Source organism: Platalea leucorodia, assembly GCF_965183815.1.
Source record: "Platalea leucorodia genome assembly, chromosome: 22".
Lineage (NCBI taxonomy): Eukaryota > Metazoa > Chordata > Aves > Pelecaniformes > Threskiornithidae > Platalea > Platalea leucorodia.
This window is the reverse complement of record NC_138844.1, coordinates 6,770,128-6,785,331: the sequence shown is the minus strand read 5'-3', so window position 1 is coordinate 6,785,331 and position 15,204 is coordinate 6,770,128. Positions and strand designations below refer to the sequence as shown.

Genomic DNA, 15,204 nt, shown 5'->3' with positions numbered 1-15,204 from the left:
GGCTGCCTGAAGACCCCAGGAAGGATGGAGGTGCCCAATGCCAAGGTGGGGCCGAGGTGCCGCAGCCGGTGGGGCCGGGGGGACAGCGATGGGGGGGAGGTTGGGGTGTGAGGCCAGGGATCTGGGGGTGCAGGAGGGCCTGGCCAGTTCCTTGGGAAGCTCTGAGCGTGCGGCTCCTCCCCAGGGCTCCCTGACCACGGCCAGCAGCCGGTCAGGGGGGTCAGCCCCACGTGGGCTCCTCGGGAGGGAGCTGGGGCTGGGGGGGATGCCGAAGGGTGACGCTCCGGGTGCACCCCGGGGGTGGGGCTGGGCCCCCGCGGCAGCAGGGACAAGCAGGCAGCGCTGCAGTGACCAGGGCAGACGGGAGCCGAGGCAGCGGCGGGACAGCAGGACCGGGGGGCAGCCCTGGGGCTGTGCAGCCCCCCTCTCCGGCACTGCCGGCTGCCCTGCACTAACGCTGCCCGTTGCTCCGGCAGCTCCAGCGAGCTGCCTGCCTCTTGCTCCTGCTCCTGCTCTGCTCCCTGGCCGCTGCCCGGCAGAGTCTGCCTGAGTGCTGCCGGCAGAAGACCTGCTCCTGCCGCATCTATGACCTCCTGCACGGCATGGGCAACCACGCCGCCGGCATCCTCACGCTGGGCAAGAGGAAGAGCGTCCCGCCGGCCTTCCAGAGCCGGCTCTACCGCCTGCTGCACAGCTCCGGCAACCATGCCGCTGGCATCCTCACCATGGGCAAGCGCGGGGAGCACCCCGGCACCGCCTGCCACGACGCGTCGGGTTGCCCCACGGGCACGGATGCCCAGCCGACACCGGCCCTGCGGGGCGCTGACGCCAGCCCTGCCAGCCCCAGGGAGTGCCAGGGACACTCGGGGAAGGACCTGACCAAGAGCCAGGCTCAGGGAGCTGCGAAGAGCTTTTACTGAGAGGGGTGGGGGCGGCGGGAGCAGAGCGGGGATCCCTGGGGCGCCGGACCCCGGGGACAGCACCCGGAGCTCGGTGTAAATAGCACTTTTACATACCTCCTCCTGGCCCTGGCCGAGCCTGCCCAGGGCACCGCAGGCACCGCTGGCCTTTTACAATAAATGGTAGCCTGATGTTACCCGGCTCTGCCTCCTCTCTGGGGAGGGGCCGGGGGGCACAGCTCTGCGCGGGGGCGGGCGGCGAGGCTGGGGCCTTCCTCTGTGGTGCCGGGACCTGGGCTCCTCTGCGGTGCCTGCACCGGGGGCGTGTGCGGCCCAGCGGGGTGGATGCGGGACCAGAACTGGGGCGAAGCGAGCCTCCACCAGGCTGCCCGGGGGCGGTGGGTGTTTGTGCAGCCCCCGTAAAGGGCTCGGAGCATCCCCCCCCCCCCGCACCAGGGAGCCCCGGTGACCCCGTCGTGGCCGCAGGTCCCTGGTCTGCACCCCACCACCCTGGCCCCGCGCAGGGAGGGCTCCGGCTGGGTCCTGTCACCCCTGGGTGCCCCTCAGGGGGTCCCGCAGGACACGGCCTTGCCCCGCAGCCCCCGCGGTGGGGCTGGGGCCGGTGTCCCCCAGCAGCTGCCCCCGGGCACGCCGGGTCCTGCCCCTTCCGCAGCCTCCGGGAGCGCCGGTGCCTCCCGCTGCCGAGCGGGTCCCGGTGCCGGTGCCGGGCGGGTGCCGGTGCCGGGCGGGTCCCGGCGCCACCAACCCGGTGCCCCCCGGCACGGAGCGACCTGCCCCCGGGCGGGTGCCGGTGCCCGCCGGTGCCGAGGCCCCTCCCGGTGCCGGCGGCGCGCAGCGCCCGGGGCGGGGCGGGGCGGGGGCGGGGCGGGAGCCCCGGGCGGGCCGGGCCGGGCCGGGCCGGGCCGAGCCGAGCCGGGATCAGCCCGCACCTGCGGAGGGGCCCGGGGCGGCGGCGGAGCCCAGCCCCGCGGCCGCAGCCCCGCGGCGGGCGGCGCGGGGGGACCATGCCGGTGATGAAGGGGCTGCTGGCGCCGCAGAACACCTTCCTGGACACCATCGCCACCCGCTTCGATGGCACCCGTAGGGCCGGGGCCGGGGCCGGGGCCGGGGCCGGGGAGGCGGGAGGGTCCGCGCCGGGCACGGCGGGGCCGGGGCAGGGGCGGCGCTGCCCCCCGGGAGGCGGCGGGGAGGGCCGGGGCTCGGCCCGGTACCGGCGCTCGGCGGGACGCTCTGCGCCCTCCCGGGGACCCCTCGCGTCCGTGGCCGGGCTCGGCGCTCCCGGCCCCCGCGCCCCCCGTGCCCCGGGCACCCCGCGGTGCGGCCGGGCTGCGCCCCCCGGGGCCCGCGGCCGGTGCCGGCGCGGCCGCGCTCAGCACCAGGGACAGAGCCCGGGAGCGGCGGGAGGGGCCGCGGGGGGTCCCCGGGCCGCGGGGGGCCCCCGGGGAGGGGGCACGGCCCGGCTCACGCCGCCCAGGCCGCCCCGGGAGCCCCCGCGGGCCCCGCTTCGCCCCGTCCCGTGCCCGAGCGGCGGCCGGTCCGGGGGGGACGCGCGGGCCGCGGCTGAGCCCGCGGTGCGGGGCCGGGGCGCTGCCCCGAGGGGCCCCCGCAGCCGGGGAGCCCCGGAGCCGGGGGTGGCCGTGGGGCGCAGCCTGTGCCTGTCACCCCCGCGGCGCACGGCGCTGCTGCGACGGACATGGGGGGCCCTGGGGAAGCCCCGGTGCTGCACCGGGCAGCCCACCCCGAGCCCCCCGTTAGCAACGCGCCCGCTGGCTTGGGGTTACGGCCCGGGAAGGGTGGATACCGGTCGCGGTGTGTTCTGGCAGGGGCGGGGAGCAGGGCCTGTGCCGTCCCAGCGCTGTCCTTTTTGGGGCCACTTGCCATGGCTGGAGGTTCTGGTGTGTCTCCGGGAGCTGGGCTCCCCTCCATGTCCGTGTCCGTGCTGGGGCCAGGATGGATTAAGGCCTTGGCACGTTGGGGAGGGGATCATGCCGGAGTGCCATGTGCCAGCTCCCAGCCCCGCTGGCACCATGCAGCCACCCGGGGACCGGTCGTGTTCAGGGCTGACGCCAAGCCCCCCAGAATCACCTGGAGCAGGGACCTCCCGGGCCAGCTGCCTGCAGGGCTGGTGTCCCTCACCTTGCTGGGAGGGACTGGCATCAAGACAGCACTGGGAGCCTGCAGCCACCTCCCGCAGCACCGTTGGGACACCAGGAGCACCCCCGGGGCATGCGTTGGCTGCGGTGCTGGGCCAGCTCCTGGCCCGGCGTGACGCGGAGCATCCCAGGCGACCCAGGGTGTCGTTTGCCCATAGGCGCTCTCATTTGGGATGTTACCTTTGAGACGGCGATGCGTAACGGGGCCACCAGCCCTCGGAGCCCTTCCCCGCTCAGACCCAGCTGTGCCCAGAGGTGCCAGGGCAGAGCCGTGGGTGCCGCACACTGGCGGTCCTACGACTGTCCCTCCACAGGGGCAGAGGCCAAGCGTGGCACCGGGCTCCACGTGCCCCTGTCGCCCTGCTGAGCTGAGGGGAGCTCCCCCAGCTCTGCTGTGGTGCCAGCAAAGCCTCCAGAGGCAGCAGGGACTGGTGTCCCCAGCTCTGCTGGCCCCGGGCTCCCCAGGGCTGGATCTTGCTCTCCAAGGAGGAGGGTCCCCATGGGAGCTGCTGGCAATGACCCACGCAAAGCCCTGGGAATGTGCCCCGGGGAGATGGGATTTGCCCCCCAGCACCCGGGCAGCATCCTGCCCGCAGCTGCGCCAGCCCGCCTTCCAGGCACTTTTAAACAGTGTCCGGCTTTGCCGGGTTTGATGTGTCTCTTATCGGCTTTATCTGCCATGGAGAGGGGCTTTAGCCGCAGTGATACGCTGTGCAAGTTAACCCTGCCTCTCCCAGGCAGCCGCTGCCCGCTGGGCCCGAGGGTGCCCGTCCAGGCAAGCTGGCCACCATGGCAGGGGGCTGCCGAGCCCCCTAGAGCTGCTTCCCCTTTCTCGGCAGAGCTGCTCCCAAATGCAAGCCCTTTTTTTCTTTTCTAATAACACATCCTGGACAACACCATAATCCTGGCTCCCCAGAGCCAAAATCTGGCCTTAGTCACAGCTTCAAGCTATTTTTGCTTCCCCAGGCTAATCCGGGGTTGAGCTGTGCTGTGGTGGCCCCGCTGCACCCCTGTCCTACCAGGGCTGCTGTGGCTGCCATCCCCTCCTTCCCGCCACCTCCTCTGCCCTTGCCCTGCCTGCGGTGCGCTGGCACGGCTCTGCTGCCGGTGCACGGCGCTGAAATCTGCTGCGGGTTCCCCTCCTCTGCTGTGAGAGGGGGCAGACCATGGCTCGCCTGCTCCTGCTGCCTGGGCCAGGGGGGTGCAGGGGTGCTGGGCTGGGGAGCCGCGGGCTGGAGATCGTGCCAGGGCTGGGGACACCCCGCTCTGCCCTCGGTGGATGCAAACACAGCCCATGCCGGCCACGCACCCCGCTTCCTTGGCACCCTTGTAGCACGAGGCCACTTGTCCCGCTGGCGCAGAGCCTGCAGCAAGGAGCCGCTGTGGCCCCGTGGCTGGGCAGGGCGCGGGGCTTGGCAAGGGCTTTCTTCTGCCTGCTGCCATCTCCTCGCCCGCACAGGGGTGATGCTGGGGAGGCTCCGTGGTGCTGTGGCAGATCAAGGATGCTGTGGTTCCCCTTCACCTCTGGCTTGTGCCGGCTTGGCAAGGGCCCTCGACTCATCCCAGGCTTGTGGTTTTTCTCCTACCCTCTCTGCGAGTGCTGCCATGGCTCCGTGGTGCCGCGCCTGGGGCTGGAGGGCCCAGCACCGCAGCCCGGTGCCTCTGGGCTGGCAGTGCCCGGCCGGGTTTGCCGCTGCTCCCGCTAAGCTGCCTGAGCCCCGGCGGGAGGTGGGAGCGGCAGATGGCGAGGGGGAGGCGTGAATTGCCTTGCTCGGGATCGCGTCTCTGGCGATGGGAGCCAGGAGTTGGATCTGGGCTCCTTCCCCTTCCAGCGCATGGGGCTGGGCTGGACATGGACTGTGCAGTCCTGCCCGGGACGGGGCCTCAGGGGTGGCGGGCCAGGGGATGAGCGAGCTCTGGGAGCGGCTGGGGGCAGCCAGCAGCCAGACAGAGACCTGGCTCCTCTTCCCAGAGGGACCCGAGGGGGCTGGGAGGGCTGGGCTCCCCTTTGAGCCTCCCAGGGTGGCCCCGAGCCCTCAGGGGTGGCTGCGTCTCCTTTCAGACAGCAACTTCATCCTGGCCAACGCGCAGGTCCGCCGCGGCTTCCCCATCGTCTACTGCTCCGACGGCTTCTGCGACCTCACCGGCTTTGCCCGCACCGAGGTCATGCAGAAGAACTGCAGCTGCCGCTTCCTCTACGGGGCCGAGACCAGCGAGCCCGTCCTGCAGCGCATCGAGAAGGTGCTGGACGGCAGGCAGGAGTACCAGACCGAGGTCTGCTTCTACAAGAAGGGTGGTGAGTGGTGCACGGGGCCGGGGCCCTGCCCGCGGCTCTGGCTGGGACTTGGCCCCGTGCCGGCCCCAGGGTGAAGCTGCCGAGCAGCGAGGGGACTGTCCTGCCTTCACTGCCCCTCTCCCCCACGCAGGAACCGCGTTCTGGTGCCTGCTGGACATCATGCCCATCAAGAACGAGAAGGGGGAGGTGGTGCTCTTCCTTTTCTCCTTCAAGGACATCACAGAGAGCCGGGGCAGGAGCCACCCGGGTGACAAGAAGGAGGGTGAGCCGTGGCTATGGGATGGGGATGGGATTTGCGGAGCGGCGTGTGCAGTGGGCACACGGTAAAGGGGCTCCCAGTTCCCTGCTGGGTCCTGCCCGCCTTTGTGCACCCATGCAAGGAAGGGTCCCCAAAGCAGCCCCTGCTCTGTTGCACCAGCAGTGGCACAGTGCTCCCGCTGACCCAGTGTGTCTTGTCCGCTGCAGAGAAGCAGAGGAGCAAGAAGCCCGGGAGTTCGCACCTGCGGGCAGCGCGGAGGCAGGGCCAGACGGTGCTGCACCGGCTCAGCAGCCAGTTTGCCCGGCGGGACCGCAGCGAGATGAAAATCAACCGCGTAAGGACCTCGGGGAGCCCTCGGTGCCTCCCGGGCTGGGGCTGCAGGTGGGCTCGTGGCGCTGCGGCTCTCCTGGGACCAGCCCCGCCGCAGAGCCTGGTCTTGCTGGGATGCTGTTCCCATGCATGCACCTCGCTGGCCTCCCCAGGCACTGAACTGCCCTCCATCCCTGGCAGCCGCACTGTGGTCCAGGCTGCAAATGTGGTTCGTTGGCAGCAGCAGAGAGACCAGCGGGTGCCTGGAGCTTGCCGTGGGGAGAGGAGATCTTCTGGCAGCTCTCGCAGGGCTGTGTCTCTCCTCACACGTTAGCTGGGGAAAACCCAGCCTCTCGCTCACAGCACAGCCGTGCCGGCCCCGGGGAGCGCCGTTACCAGGCTGCAGCAGCCGCAGGCGCGCGAGCTGCAGGGCTTCCAGCAGCAACAGGGACCAGTGTCGTCTCTGTGCCAGCCCATTCGCGCGGCTGCAGTGCCCCAGCGCAGGGTCCCTGAGCACAGCCGCTGCGATGGGCACCGCCTGCAGACGCGGGGCCGGGGCGGGGGGTCCTGTCACCGGCCGAGAGCATCCGGGGACCCAGAGCTGGCAAGCAGGCGAAGGGTTTCGGTATGCCAGTCTTGAACCAAGGGGGCCTGGGGGAGACGGGCCCAGCTCTCCCCTCGCCCAGGGCGGGCTCTCGCTGCCCCCCAGCAGCGCCGCGTCCCTGCGGAGGGTGGGGTGGCTCTGCCCCAGCACACGAACTGGCACCTGGACAGTGCTGGGCAGCAGCTGGCAGTGCCAGTGGATTACTGTTAATAGCATTAGCATAGCGTTAATTTATGTGCTGTAACCGAGCATTCTGTGCCCGTCTCTGAGGGTGACCTCAGCGCAGCCCATGTGCCCCGTTGGAAATGTGTGTCCATCACCCTGGGCTGGTGGGACTCGGAGCGGGGGGGCTGCGGTGGCCTCCACCCCCTCGGCGGGACGGCCCCTGTGCCATCCGTGTGCCACCCTGCCACTTGCTCCCCCAGAACGTGTTTGAGAACAAGCCGTCCATCCCCGAGTACAAAGTGGCCTCGGTGCAGAAGTCCCGCTTCATCCTGCTCCACTACAGCATCTTCAAGGCCCTCTGGGACTGGCTGATCCTGTTGGCCACCTTCTACGTGGCCATCACCGTCCCCTACAACGTCTGCTTCACGGGCACAGAGGACAGCCTCTCGGCCGCCCGCAGCACCATCGTCAGCGACATCGCTGTGGAGATGCTCTTCATCCTGGGTAGGTCCGTGCCCGGTGCTGAGCACCCATGTGGGATGGGGAACGTGGCTGGGCGGGGCGGGGACGCGGCCAGAGGAGCGGACCTGCGGGGTGATGGAGAGGGGAGCTGGCGTCGCTTTGCCCCTGCTGCTGGTGCCGAGCACCCCGGGAGCGGGACCTGGGTTGGCCGCAGACCCTGGCCCGGCTCCCCCGGCCGCGGCGGGGGCAGTGACGGCTGGTCCTGCTCTCCCCGGGGCAGACATCATCCTGAATTTCCGGACGACGTACGTGAGCCAGTCGGGCCAGGTGGTGTACGACCCCCGCTCCATCTGCATCCATTACGTGGCCACCTGGTTCTTCGTGGATCTGATCGCCGCTCTGCCCTTCGATCTGCTCTACGTCTTCAACGTGACCGTGGTGAGTGCCACTTGCGTCGTGGGTGAGGGGCAGCGGGGGGGAGGCGGCCCCTTTCGCAGGGATCTGCTCCTCGCGCGCCCGTCTGGGAGCGGCGCGGGCAGCGAGGGGAAGCAGCGATGGCAGCTATAGCGGGAAGCCTCCCACGCATCTTAATTTAACCAGAGGCTGCCACAAATGACAGTAACTGCCAAGGCACCGCGCCAGGAGCTGCAGGCAGGCGCCCGCCCTGCACCCAGCACCCAGCACCCAGCACGCCTGTTCTCTGCCCAGGCTGCGGAGCAAATACCTGCGAATACCTGGTGCGCACACACCATTGCAGCGAGGGGCACTCGCACATCGCCCGCTCTGGCGGGGGGGACCACGCGTGCGGGCACACGGGGCAGATGCCGGTGACGAAGGCAGGTCCCAGCCTGAGGCTCCCCGGGCTCCGGAGGGGCCCCGCGGCGCAGGGGGTGCGATGGGCTGCGCAAGTGCGGGGCTGGCACCGGCCCCTTCCCACCTCTGCTAATTGGGGCAGGGCAGGAGGAGGCGGCGAGTGCAGAGGCTGTAATTACGCTTATTGGAGGCAAAGCAGCGTGCGGGGAGGACAAGGGCACTTGGGGCTGGAACTGCCCCCCTGAGCCAAACCCGGCTCCACTGGTGTCCCAGCGGTGCTGCCCGGCAGGAAAACAACCGCGGCCGCGGCAGGGGCCATCGCTGCTGCTGGCTCTGCTGGGGCTGGGCGAGCCGGGGCGCACGGGCAGCAGTGCCCTGGGCGGGGAGACCGCAGTGCGAGGGCACAAGCAGCACTTTCCCGCAAAATGCTGCCAAGGGACTGCCAGGGTGGGCAGCCCCGGCAGGGACCCTCTGCCAGCGGGGAGCGGAGCTGAGCCACCCAGGGAGTGGGTCCGTCCTGACCCACTTCAGTGGGTCTGACCCCGGCGTCTGCTCCGGCACAGCCCCTGCCCAGTGCCCCTGCCTGGCCCGCGGCCCTGGGCTCCTGCGAGGTGCCCGGTGCAGCACCGGCAGGAGGCAAAGGACGAGGCAGGAGGCAAAGGACGAGGCAGGAGCTTTGTGCGAGGTGGGAGGCCCCGGGGCGCTCGGCATCGCTGCGCGTCCAAACCCACCCGCCTAAGCCAGGGCAGCTCCGGCTCTCTTTGTCCAGGATCTCTGCAGGCAAGGCACAGCATCTTGCCGAGACTTCCCCTCGCAAATAGATTAGATCAGCTTTCTGCCAGCACAGCTTCAGCAAACGCAGCCTGATAGCAACGCCGCTGCTGCCCGCTTCCCCCTCCCGCTGGTCACCTCGCTCCCCTCTCCAGCACCCCAAATCTCCCGGGGAGATTCGGTGCCCCGACGAGCTGTGACCCCAGTTGCCTGCTGGGTGCTGGCAGAAGGCTGCTTGGGGAGGAGCTCTTCCCAGCTGGCCCCGTAGCCCACAACCCTCCTGGCAGCTGTGGGTGGTGGCGAAGGGTCCCTGCCCCAGGGGGAGGCGGAGGGGTCCCTTCCCGCCCCTGCCTGCAGCTCCGCGGTGTTCACCCGCCTGCCCCGCTCCCCAGACCTCACTGGTTCACCTGCTGAAGACGGTGCGGCTGCTGCGGCTGCTGCGGCTGCTGCAGAAGCTGGATCGCTACTCGCAGTACAGCGCCATGGTGCTCACCCTGCTCATGTCCATGTTCGCGCTGCTGGCCCACTGGATGGCATGCATCTGGTACGTCATCGGCCGCAAGGAGATGGAGAGCAACGACCCCCAGACCTGGGACATCGGTGAGCGGGGCTGCCCGCCGGCGGGGGCTGCGCGGGGTGGGGGCGCGCTCAGGACGCCTGGCTCCCCCCGTGCCGCTGCGTGCCGCTGGCAGGGGGGAGCGGGCAGAGGGCAGTCCCGTGGGACAAAGCGATGCCGGGGCAGGGACGGGAGCTGTGCTGAGCACCAGGCCCCTCGGCGAGCGCTAACCCCTGGCTGTGCTTGGCAGGCTGGCTGCACGAGCTGGGCAAGAGGCTGGAGGCTCCCTACATCAACAACTCAGTGGGGGGCCCCTCCATCCGCAGCGCCTACATCGCCTCCCTCTACTTCACCCTCAGCAGCCTGACCAGCGTGGGCTTCGGCAACGTCTGCGCCAACACCGACGCCGAGAAGATCTTCTCCATCTGCACCATGCTCATCGGGGGTGAGGCGGGGAGCGGGGCAGGGCGTGGGGGGCTTCATGTCCGGCTGCTGGAGCAGTGGGTGCGGCAGGTACCTGGGCAGGACAGGCACTGGGGGGAGGCGATGAAGTTGTGTGCCCTGTGGGACAGCCCTGGGGCTGGGGTTAGGGGAGAAGCCCCCCGTGCTGCACCCCACAGCCCCGCATTGCTGGCGGGGGCAGAGCCCAGCCCCTGCCCGGGCCCCCGTGTGCCGCAGCCCTCCAGCCAGCCGGCTCCTCGGCGGGCCTGACGTTGCCCTCCCGGCCCCCAGCGCTGATGCACGCCGTCGTCTTCGGCAACGTCACGGCCATCATCCAGCGCATGTACTCCCGCCGCTCGCTCTACCACACCCGCATGAAGGACCTCAAGGACTTCATCCGCGTCCACCGCCTGCCCCAGCAGCTGAAGCAGAGGATGCTGGAGTACTTCCAGACCACCTGGTCGGTGAACAACGGCATCGATGCTAACGAGGTAGGAGGTTTTGGCTGGGCTGAGCCAGCCCCGCTCTGTCCCCCCGTCCTGCACCCGGTGTGGGGGTGATGGGGCTGGCAGGGCCAGCTGTGAGTGTGCGAGTACGTACGTGTGTGCGCGTGTGCAGGTGTGCACGTGTCCATGCTCTGTGGCTGGAGGGACCAGAGCTGGGTGCCAGGACGGGGGCAGATTCTTGCCAGCATGGGGAGCGGGACAGGCACGTGGAGCAGAGGCAGCCCATCACCGCGGGCAGAGCTGCCCCGTGTTTGCCAGCTGGGACCGCTGGGCTCTGCCGAGGCAGCCAGGGCAGCTGAGCGGCGAGATGCTCTGCTCGGGCAGGGATGTGTCCCCGGGGGCTGGCAGGCTGGGGGGAAGGCTTCTCCCTGCCAGCCGCACCCCAGCGCTGCGGCCCCGCTCTCCCCAGCTGCTGCACGACTTCCCTGACGAGCTGCGCGCGGACGTGGCCATGCACCTCAACAAGGACATCCTGCAGCTCTCCGTCTTCGAGACGGCCAGCCGGGGCTGCCTCCGCTCCCTCTCGCTCCACATCAAGACCTCGTTCTGCGCCCCGGGGGAGTACCTGCTGCGCCAGGGCGATGCGCTGCAGGCCAACTACTTCGTCTGCTCCGGCTCCCTCGAGGTGCTGAAGGACAACGTGGTCCTGGCCATCCTGGGTGAGGGCAGGCGGCGTGGGCTCTCCCCCAGCCCCTTCTGCTGCCCGGCTGGGCAAGGAGCCCGGGGCTCGCACCGCTAGCCCACCCCGGTCCCCTCCTGCAGGCAAGGGGGATTTGATCGGCGCCGACCTGTGCAGCACGGACCAAGTGATCAAGACCAACGCGGACGTGAAGGCGCTGACCTACTGCGACCTGCAGTACATTGGGCTGCGGGGGCTCTGTGAGGTGCTGCAGCTCTACCCCGAGTATGCCAGCAAGTTCACGGCGGACATCCACCAGGACCTGACCTTCAACCTGCGGGAGGGCAGCGAGATGGAGGTGGGTGCGTGTCCTCCGTCGCAGGCCCCTTCCCGTCCTCACGGCCCCAGAGACCGGAGCAGGGCTGGGGCTCTGCACCGCCACAGAAGGGGAATTTGTCCCCTCCCCACTCGTGGTCCGCAGGCTCTGAGGCCGGGGGGGGGCTGCGGCTGTGCCACCCCGGCCATCCAGGTACGTCCCATCCCGGCTCCGCTTGGCTCTGCGCAACCTGGGGAATGGGAAGCAAGAGCATTTGCAGTGCAGGAGGCTGGGGGGGTGGAGGGCTTGGAAATGGGGGTGGAGGGGACTGGGGGGCACCGCGGGACAGCCAGCCGGGGCACGGCCCCCCTGCTGCGCAGGAGGCAGCGCTGGGGGCTGCCGGGTTTAGTCATGCTGCCGACTCCAGCAGCCGGGGGGATGTTCTGCTGCAGAAATAGCTCTGCAGCGCTTTGCCTCCCCCGTCTCTGCTGCTGGCTCTGCGCTGGCACCGAGCGGCCGGGGGCTCCTCCGGAGCATCTCCCCCGGTACCCACCGCCCCCAGGCCCTGCAGAGGTGGGGCAGGAGGTTGCTCTCTAGATCCCAAATAGCCCTACCAAAACCCAACGCGTCCATTGCCTGGGAGAGGTATAAATAAACCAAGGGTGGATGGATGCAAACGGAGCTCGCCAGGTCCCGCAGAAGCCCTGCGCACCCTCCCCTGGCCAGCAGCACGCGCCCAGGGGAGCCGATGGCTGAGCTGGGGCTGGGAATTGGGGCACAGCCCCGGTCCCGGCTCCGGACACGCAGCCAGAGGTCGGGCAGCTCATCAGTGTCACGACAGCAGCAGAGGAAGGAGAGCGGGCAAGGGGCCGCGGGGGCCAGTGCTGGGGCTGGCGGGGACGGGGCTGATGCACGGTGCCGGCGGCGGTTTGGCTGTCCAGGGGGGCACCGAGAGGCCGGGAGCGCTGCGTGCCGAGGCGGGGAGCAGGGGGGTGCGTGCCCGGCGCTGTGTCTGCCTGTGGCCGGTCCCCACGGAGCCATGCGGGGGTCCCGCGTGTCGCTGAGCCGGTGCCGTCTGCTCTCCCCACAGGGGCTCTGCCGCTACTCCCGGTCCCCGCGGCTGTCGCAGGCACCACAGGTTTGTGCCGCGCCGGGGGCAGGCGGGGGGGAGGACGGGGCAGGGGTGGCCGTGCCCGGCTTTGGCACCTGCATGGGGACCAGCCCTGACCTCCACCCTGCACCCGCCTGCAGCCTCGTCCAGAGAGCGGTGCCACCCCGGAGAAGCCCCTTCCCTCCATCCTGGAGGACGAGGAGGAGCCCGACGAGGTCTTCCAGCACTCGCCGGCCACCACCACCCGCCGCAAGCTGCTGCTGCCCCAGCTGAGCAGCCCGGCACGCCGCGGCTCCCTGACCAGCCTCCTGGGTGATGAGCTATGCCAGATCTCAGCCCTGCGGCGCAACTGCCGCTCCCCAGCCCGCTGCAGCCGGGGCCGCAGCCCCTCTCCGCAGTGCCGGAGGGACGCCCGGCTCCTGGAGCGGGAGGGCGGCGCGGACAGGAGGCCAGCCAAGCTCCTCATCCCCTCCCTGCACGCCTACGGCCCCCCAGACCTCAGCCCCAGGTAAGGCTGGGAAATGCCGGTGGCTCGTCCTGCTGCCGCGCGTTTGTGCCGGCCGGGCTGTGCGGGGCCCCTGGGAGCCCACCGGGAATGGTGGCAGAGGGGTGAGGGGGTGACGACGGCCAGCCCTCACCCCCTCCCTGCCCTAGAGTTGTGGACGGGATTGAAGACAACGGGGGGACGTCAGAGCCACAAACCTTCTGCTTCAACGTGGACCCGCCGCAGCAGAGCGCGGCGAGGGACTCCCCCACGTCAGGTACCTCCGGCAGCTGCCGGGCAAGGCCGGGGCGCTGGTGGCGGGGCCGGGGGGCTCGGGGAGCCCTCTGCCACCGGCCGTGTCTTCCCCGGCAGGGAGCGACGCAGGCGGCCCAGCCCTGGCGATGGAGGCAGAGGAGATAAAGCAGAACATCAGGAGGCTCAACCAGGAGGTGCGGCAGGGACCGGGGCCGGGAGTGCATCCCCAAAAGCACCGGGGGTGCTCAGCCGGAGGCATCTGCCGGGGCTCACCGCTCTCCCTCCCCTTCCAGATCAACCACCTCAACCAGGAGGTTTCCCACCTCAGCCGGGAGCTGCAGCGCATGATGGAGCTGCTCCAGGGCCGCCTGGGAGCCCCGCAGCCCCCCGCCTGCCCCTACCGCCTGCCCGCCGCCGCCTCGACGCTGCTCCGGCCCTCGCCGCCCTCGGCCCCGGTGCCCCCCTCGCCCCCGCCCGCGCCCCCCAGCTCCTTCAGCTCCCCCTCCGCCAGCCCCCAGGCCAAACGCTGCCCCGTCCGCAGCCGCTCGGCCCACGCCACCGCCAGCCCCGCCATGCACCCCTGGGTGGGTGCCGAGGGGCCGTGCCCGCCGCGGGGGGACACCCCCGGCCCTGACCCCCGCCAGGCCTCGGACTCGCAGCCCCTCTCGCTGCCGCCCCGCTCTGCCCACTCCTTCCCTGGCTGCTTGGCTGGCGGTCGGTCCCGCGCCCACCCGCAGCCCCGCTCCGGCTCCACCAGCTCCCACTGACCCCGCGGGCGCCGGGGTGGTGGCGGGGGGCCCTCGTCCTGGGGCACCCTCACTCTGGAGGACCCTCACCCTCGAGGGACCCTCGCCCTGGGGGCATCCTCGCCCTGGGGCACCCTCACCCTCGGGGGACCCTCGCCCTGGGGTACCCTTGCCCTGGGGCACCCTCGCCCTGGGGCACCCTCACCCTTGGGGGACCCTCGCCCTGGGGCACTCTCGCCCTGGGGCACCCTCACCCTCGGGGTACCCTCGCCCTGGGGGACCCTCGCCCTGGGGGACCCCCGCCCTGGGGTACCCTTGCCCTGGGGGACCCTCACCCTCGGGGTACCCTCGCCCTGGGGGACCCCCGCCCTGGGGGACCCTCGCCCTGGGGCACCCCCACCCTGGGGCACCCCCGCCCTGGGGGACCCTCGCCCTGGGGGACCCCCGCCCTGGGGTACCCTTGCCCTGGGGGACCCTCACCCTCGGGGTACCCTCGCCCTGGGGCACCCCCACCCTGGGGCACCCCCGCCCTGGGGGACCCTCGCCCTGGGGCACCCTTGCCCTCGGGGGACCCTCGCCCTGGGGTACCCTCGCCCTGGGGGACCCCCGCCCTGGGGGACCCTCGCCCTGGGGCACCCCCACCCTGGGGTACCCTCGCCCTGGGGGACCCTCGCCCTGGGGCACCCCCACCCTGGGGCACCCCCGCCCTGGGGGACCCCCGCCCTGGGGGACCCTCGCCCTGGGGGACCCCCGCCCGCCGCCCCGCCCTGCCCCCTCGCTGCCCGGGACACCCCAGCTCCGGCCTCACCCCGGTCACCGGCTCCGGCTCCGCCAGCCCAAGCCCCCGGGAGGCGGCGGCCGGAGCGGGGCAGCGGCGGGGGCACCCCGCACCCACGGGCGCCCCCGGGGTGCAGCGCTCGCCCCGGCCCCACACCAGCAGGGATTTTGATACCATTTTATACTTTTTGCCCACGGGGTCTTTTTTTTACAGCCAGGCCAGGCCCGACAGCCCCTCCCGGGACCCCCCGTGCCCGGGGCCGAGGGCCGGGAGCGGCTGCCGGCGGATTTGGTGCGCGGGGGCCGGTTCGGGGGGGCTCCGAGGCGGGGGGCTCCGGGGGCCGGGGTCTCTGTTGCGCCCCCCGCCCCAACGGGAAATAAAGGCTCTATTTTTCCAGCCTCGGCTGCGGGTGAGTCTCTGCCCGCGGCTCCCCCGCCCCTGCCCGGGGGCGCCGCTCGCCCCCCGCACTGGGACCCCCTTCCCGCATCCCCGCCGGGGACTCCCGGGTCCCCCCCCCGGACTACAGCTCCCATCGCCCCCCGCGACGGGCGCGCCCTGACGTCACGCCGCTCGGCTCACGTGAGGCGGTGCGTTCGAGAGGGGGCGGAGCCCCCGGGGGGCGGTGCGACATTGATTGGCA

At 71.3% G+C, this 15,204-nt stretch overlaps 2 protein-coding genes across 2 annotated transcripts; both read left to right on the top strand.

The window, feature by feature from the left end:
* Positions 1-470: 470 nt before the first annotated feature.
* HCRT (hypocretin neuropeptide precursor) lies at positions 471-920 on the top strand (the record flags this gene model as incomplete). Its single annotated transcript, XM_082332206.1, has 1 exon — positions 471-920. A coding segment is annotated over one exon (450 nt), but the record flags the coding sequence as incomplete, so codon positions are not given.
* Positions 921-1,924: 1,004 nt separating this feature from the next.
* KCNH4 (potassium voltage-gated channel subfamily H member 4) lies at positions 1,925-13,807 on the top strand (the record flags this gene model as incomplete). The annotated part of the gene is made up of 16 exons (XM_082332090.1): positions 1,925-2,000; positions 5,136-5,369; positions 5,500-5,631; positions 5,835-5,962; positions 6,967-7,210; positions 7,449-7,606; positions 9,145-9,352; positions 9,559-9,753; positions 10,041-10,240; positions 10,665-10,914; positions 11,018-11,232; positions 12,281-12,328; positions 12,442-12,809; positions 12,956-13,062; positions 13,158-13,234; positions 13,334-13,807. The coding sequence occupies 16 exons, from the start codon at positions 1,925-1,927 to the stop codon at positions 13,805-13,807; spliced, it is 3,114 nt and encodes a 1,037-aa protein (XP_082188216.1).
* Between the last annotated feature and the right edge of the window lie 1,397 nt (positions 13,808-15,204).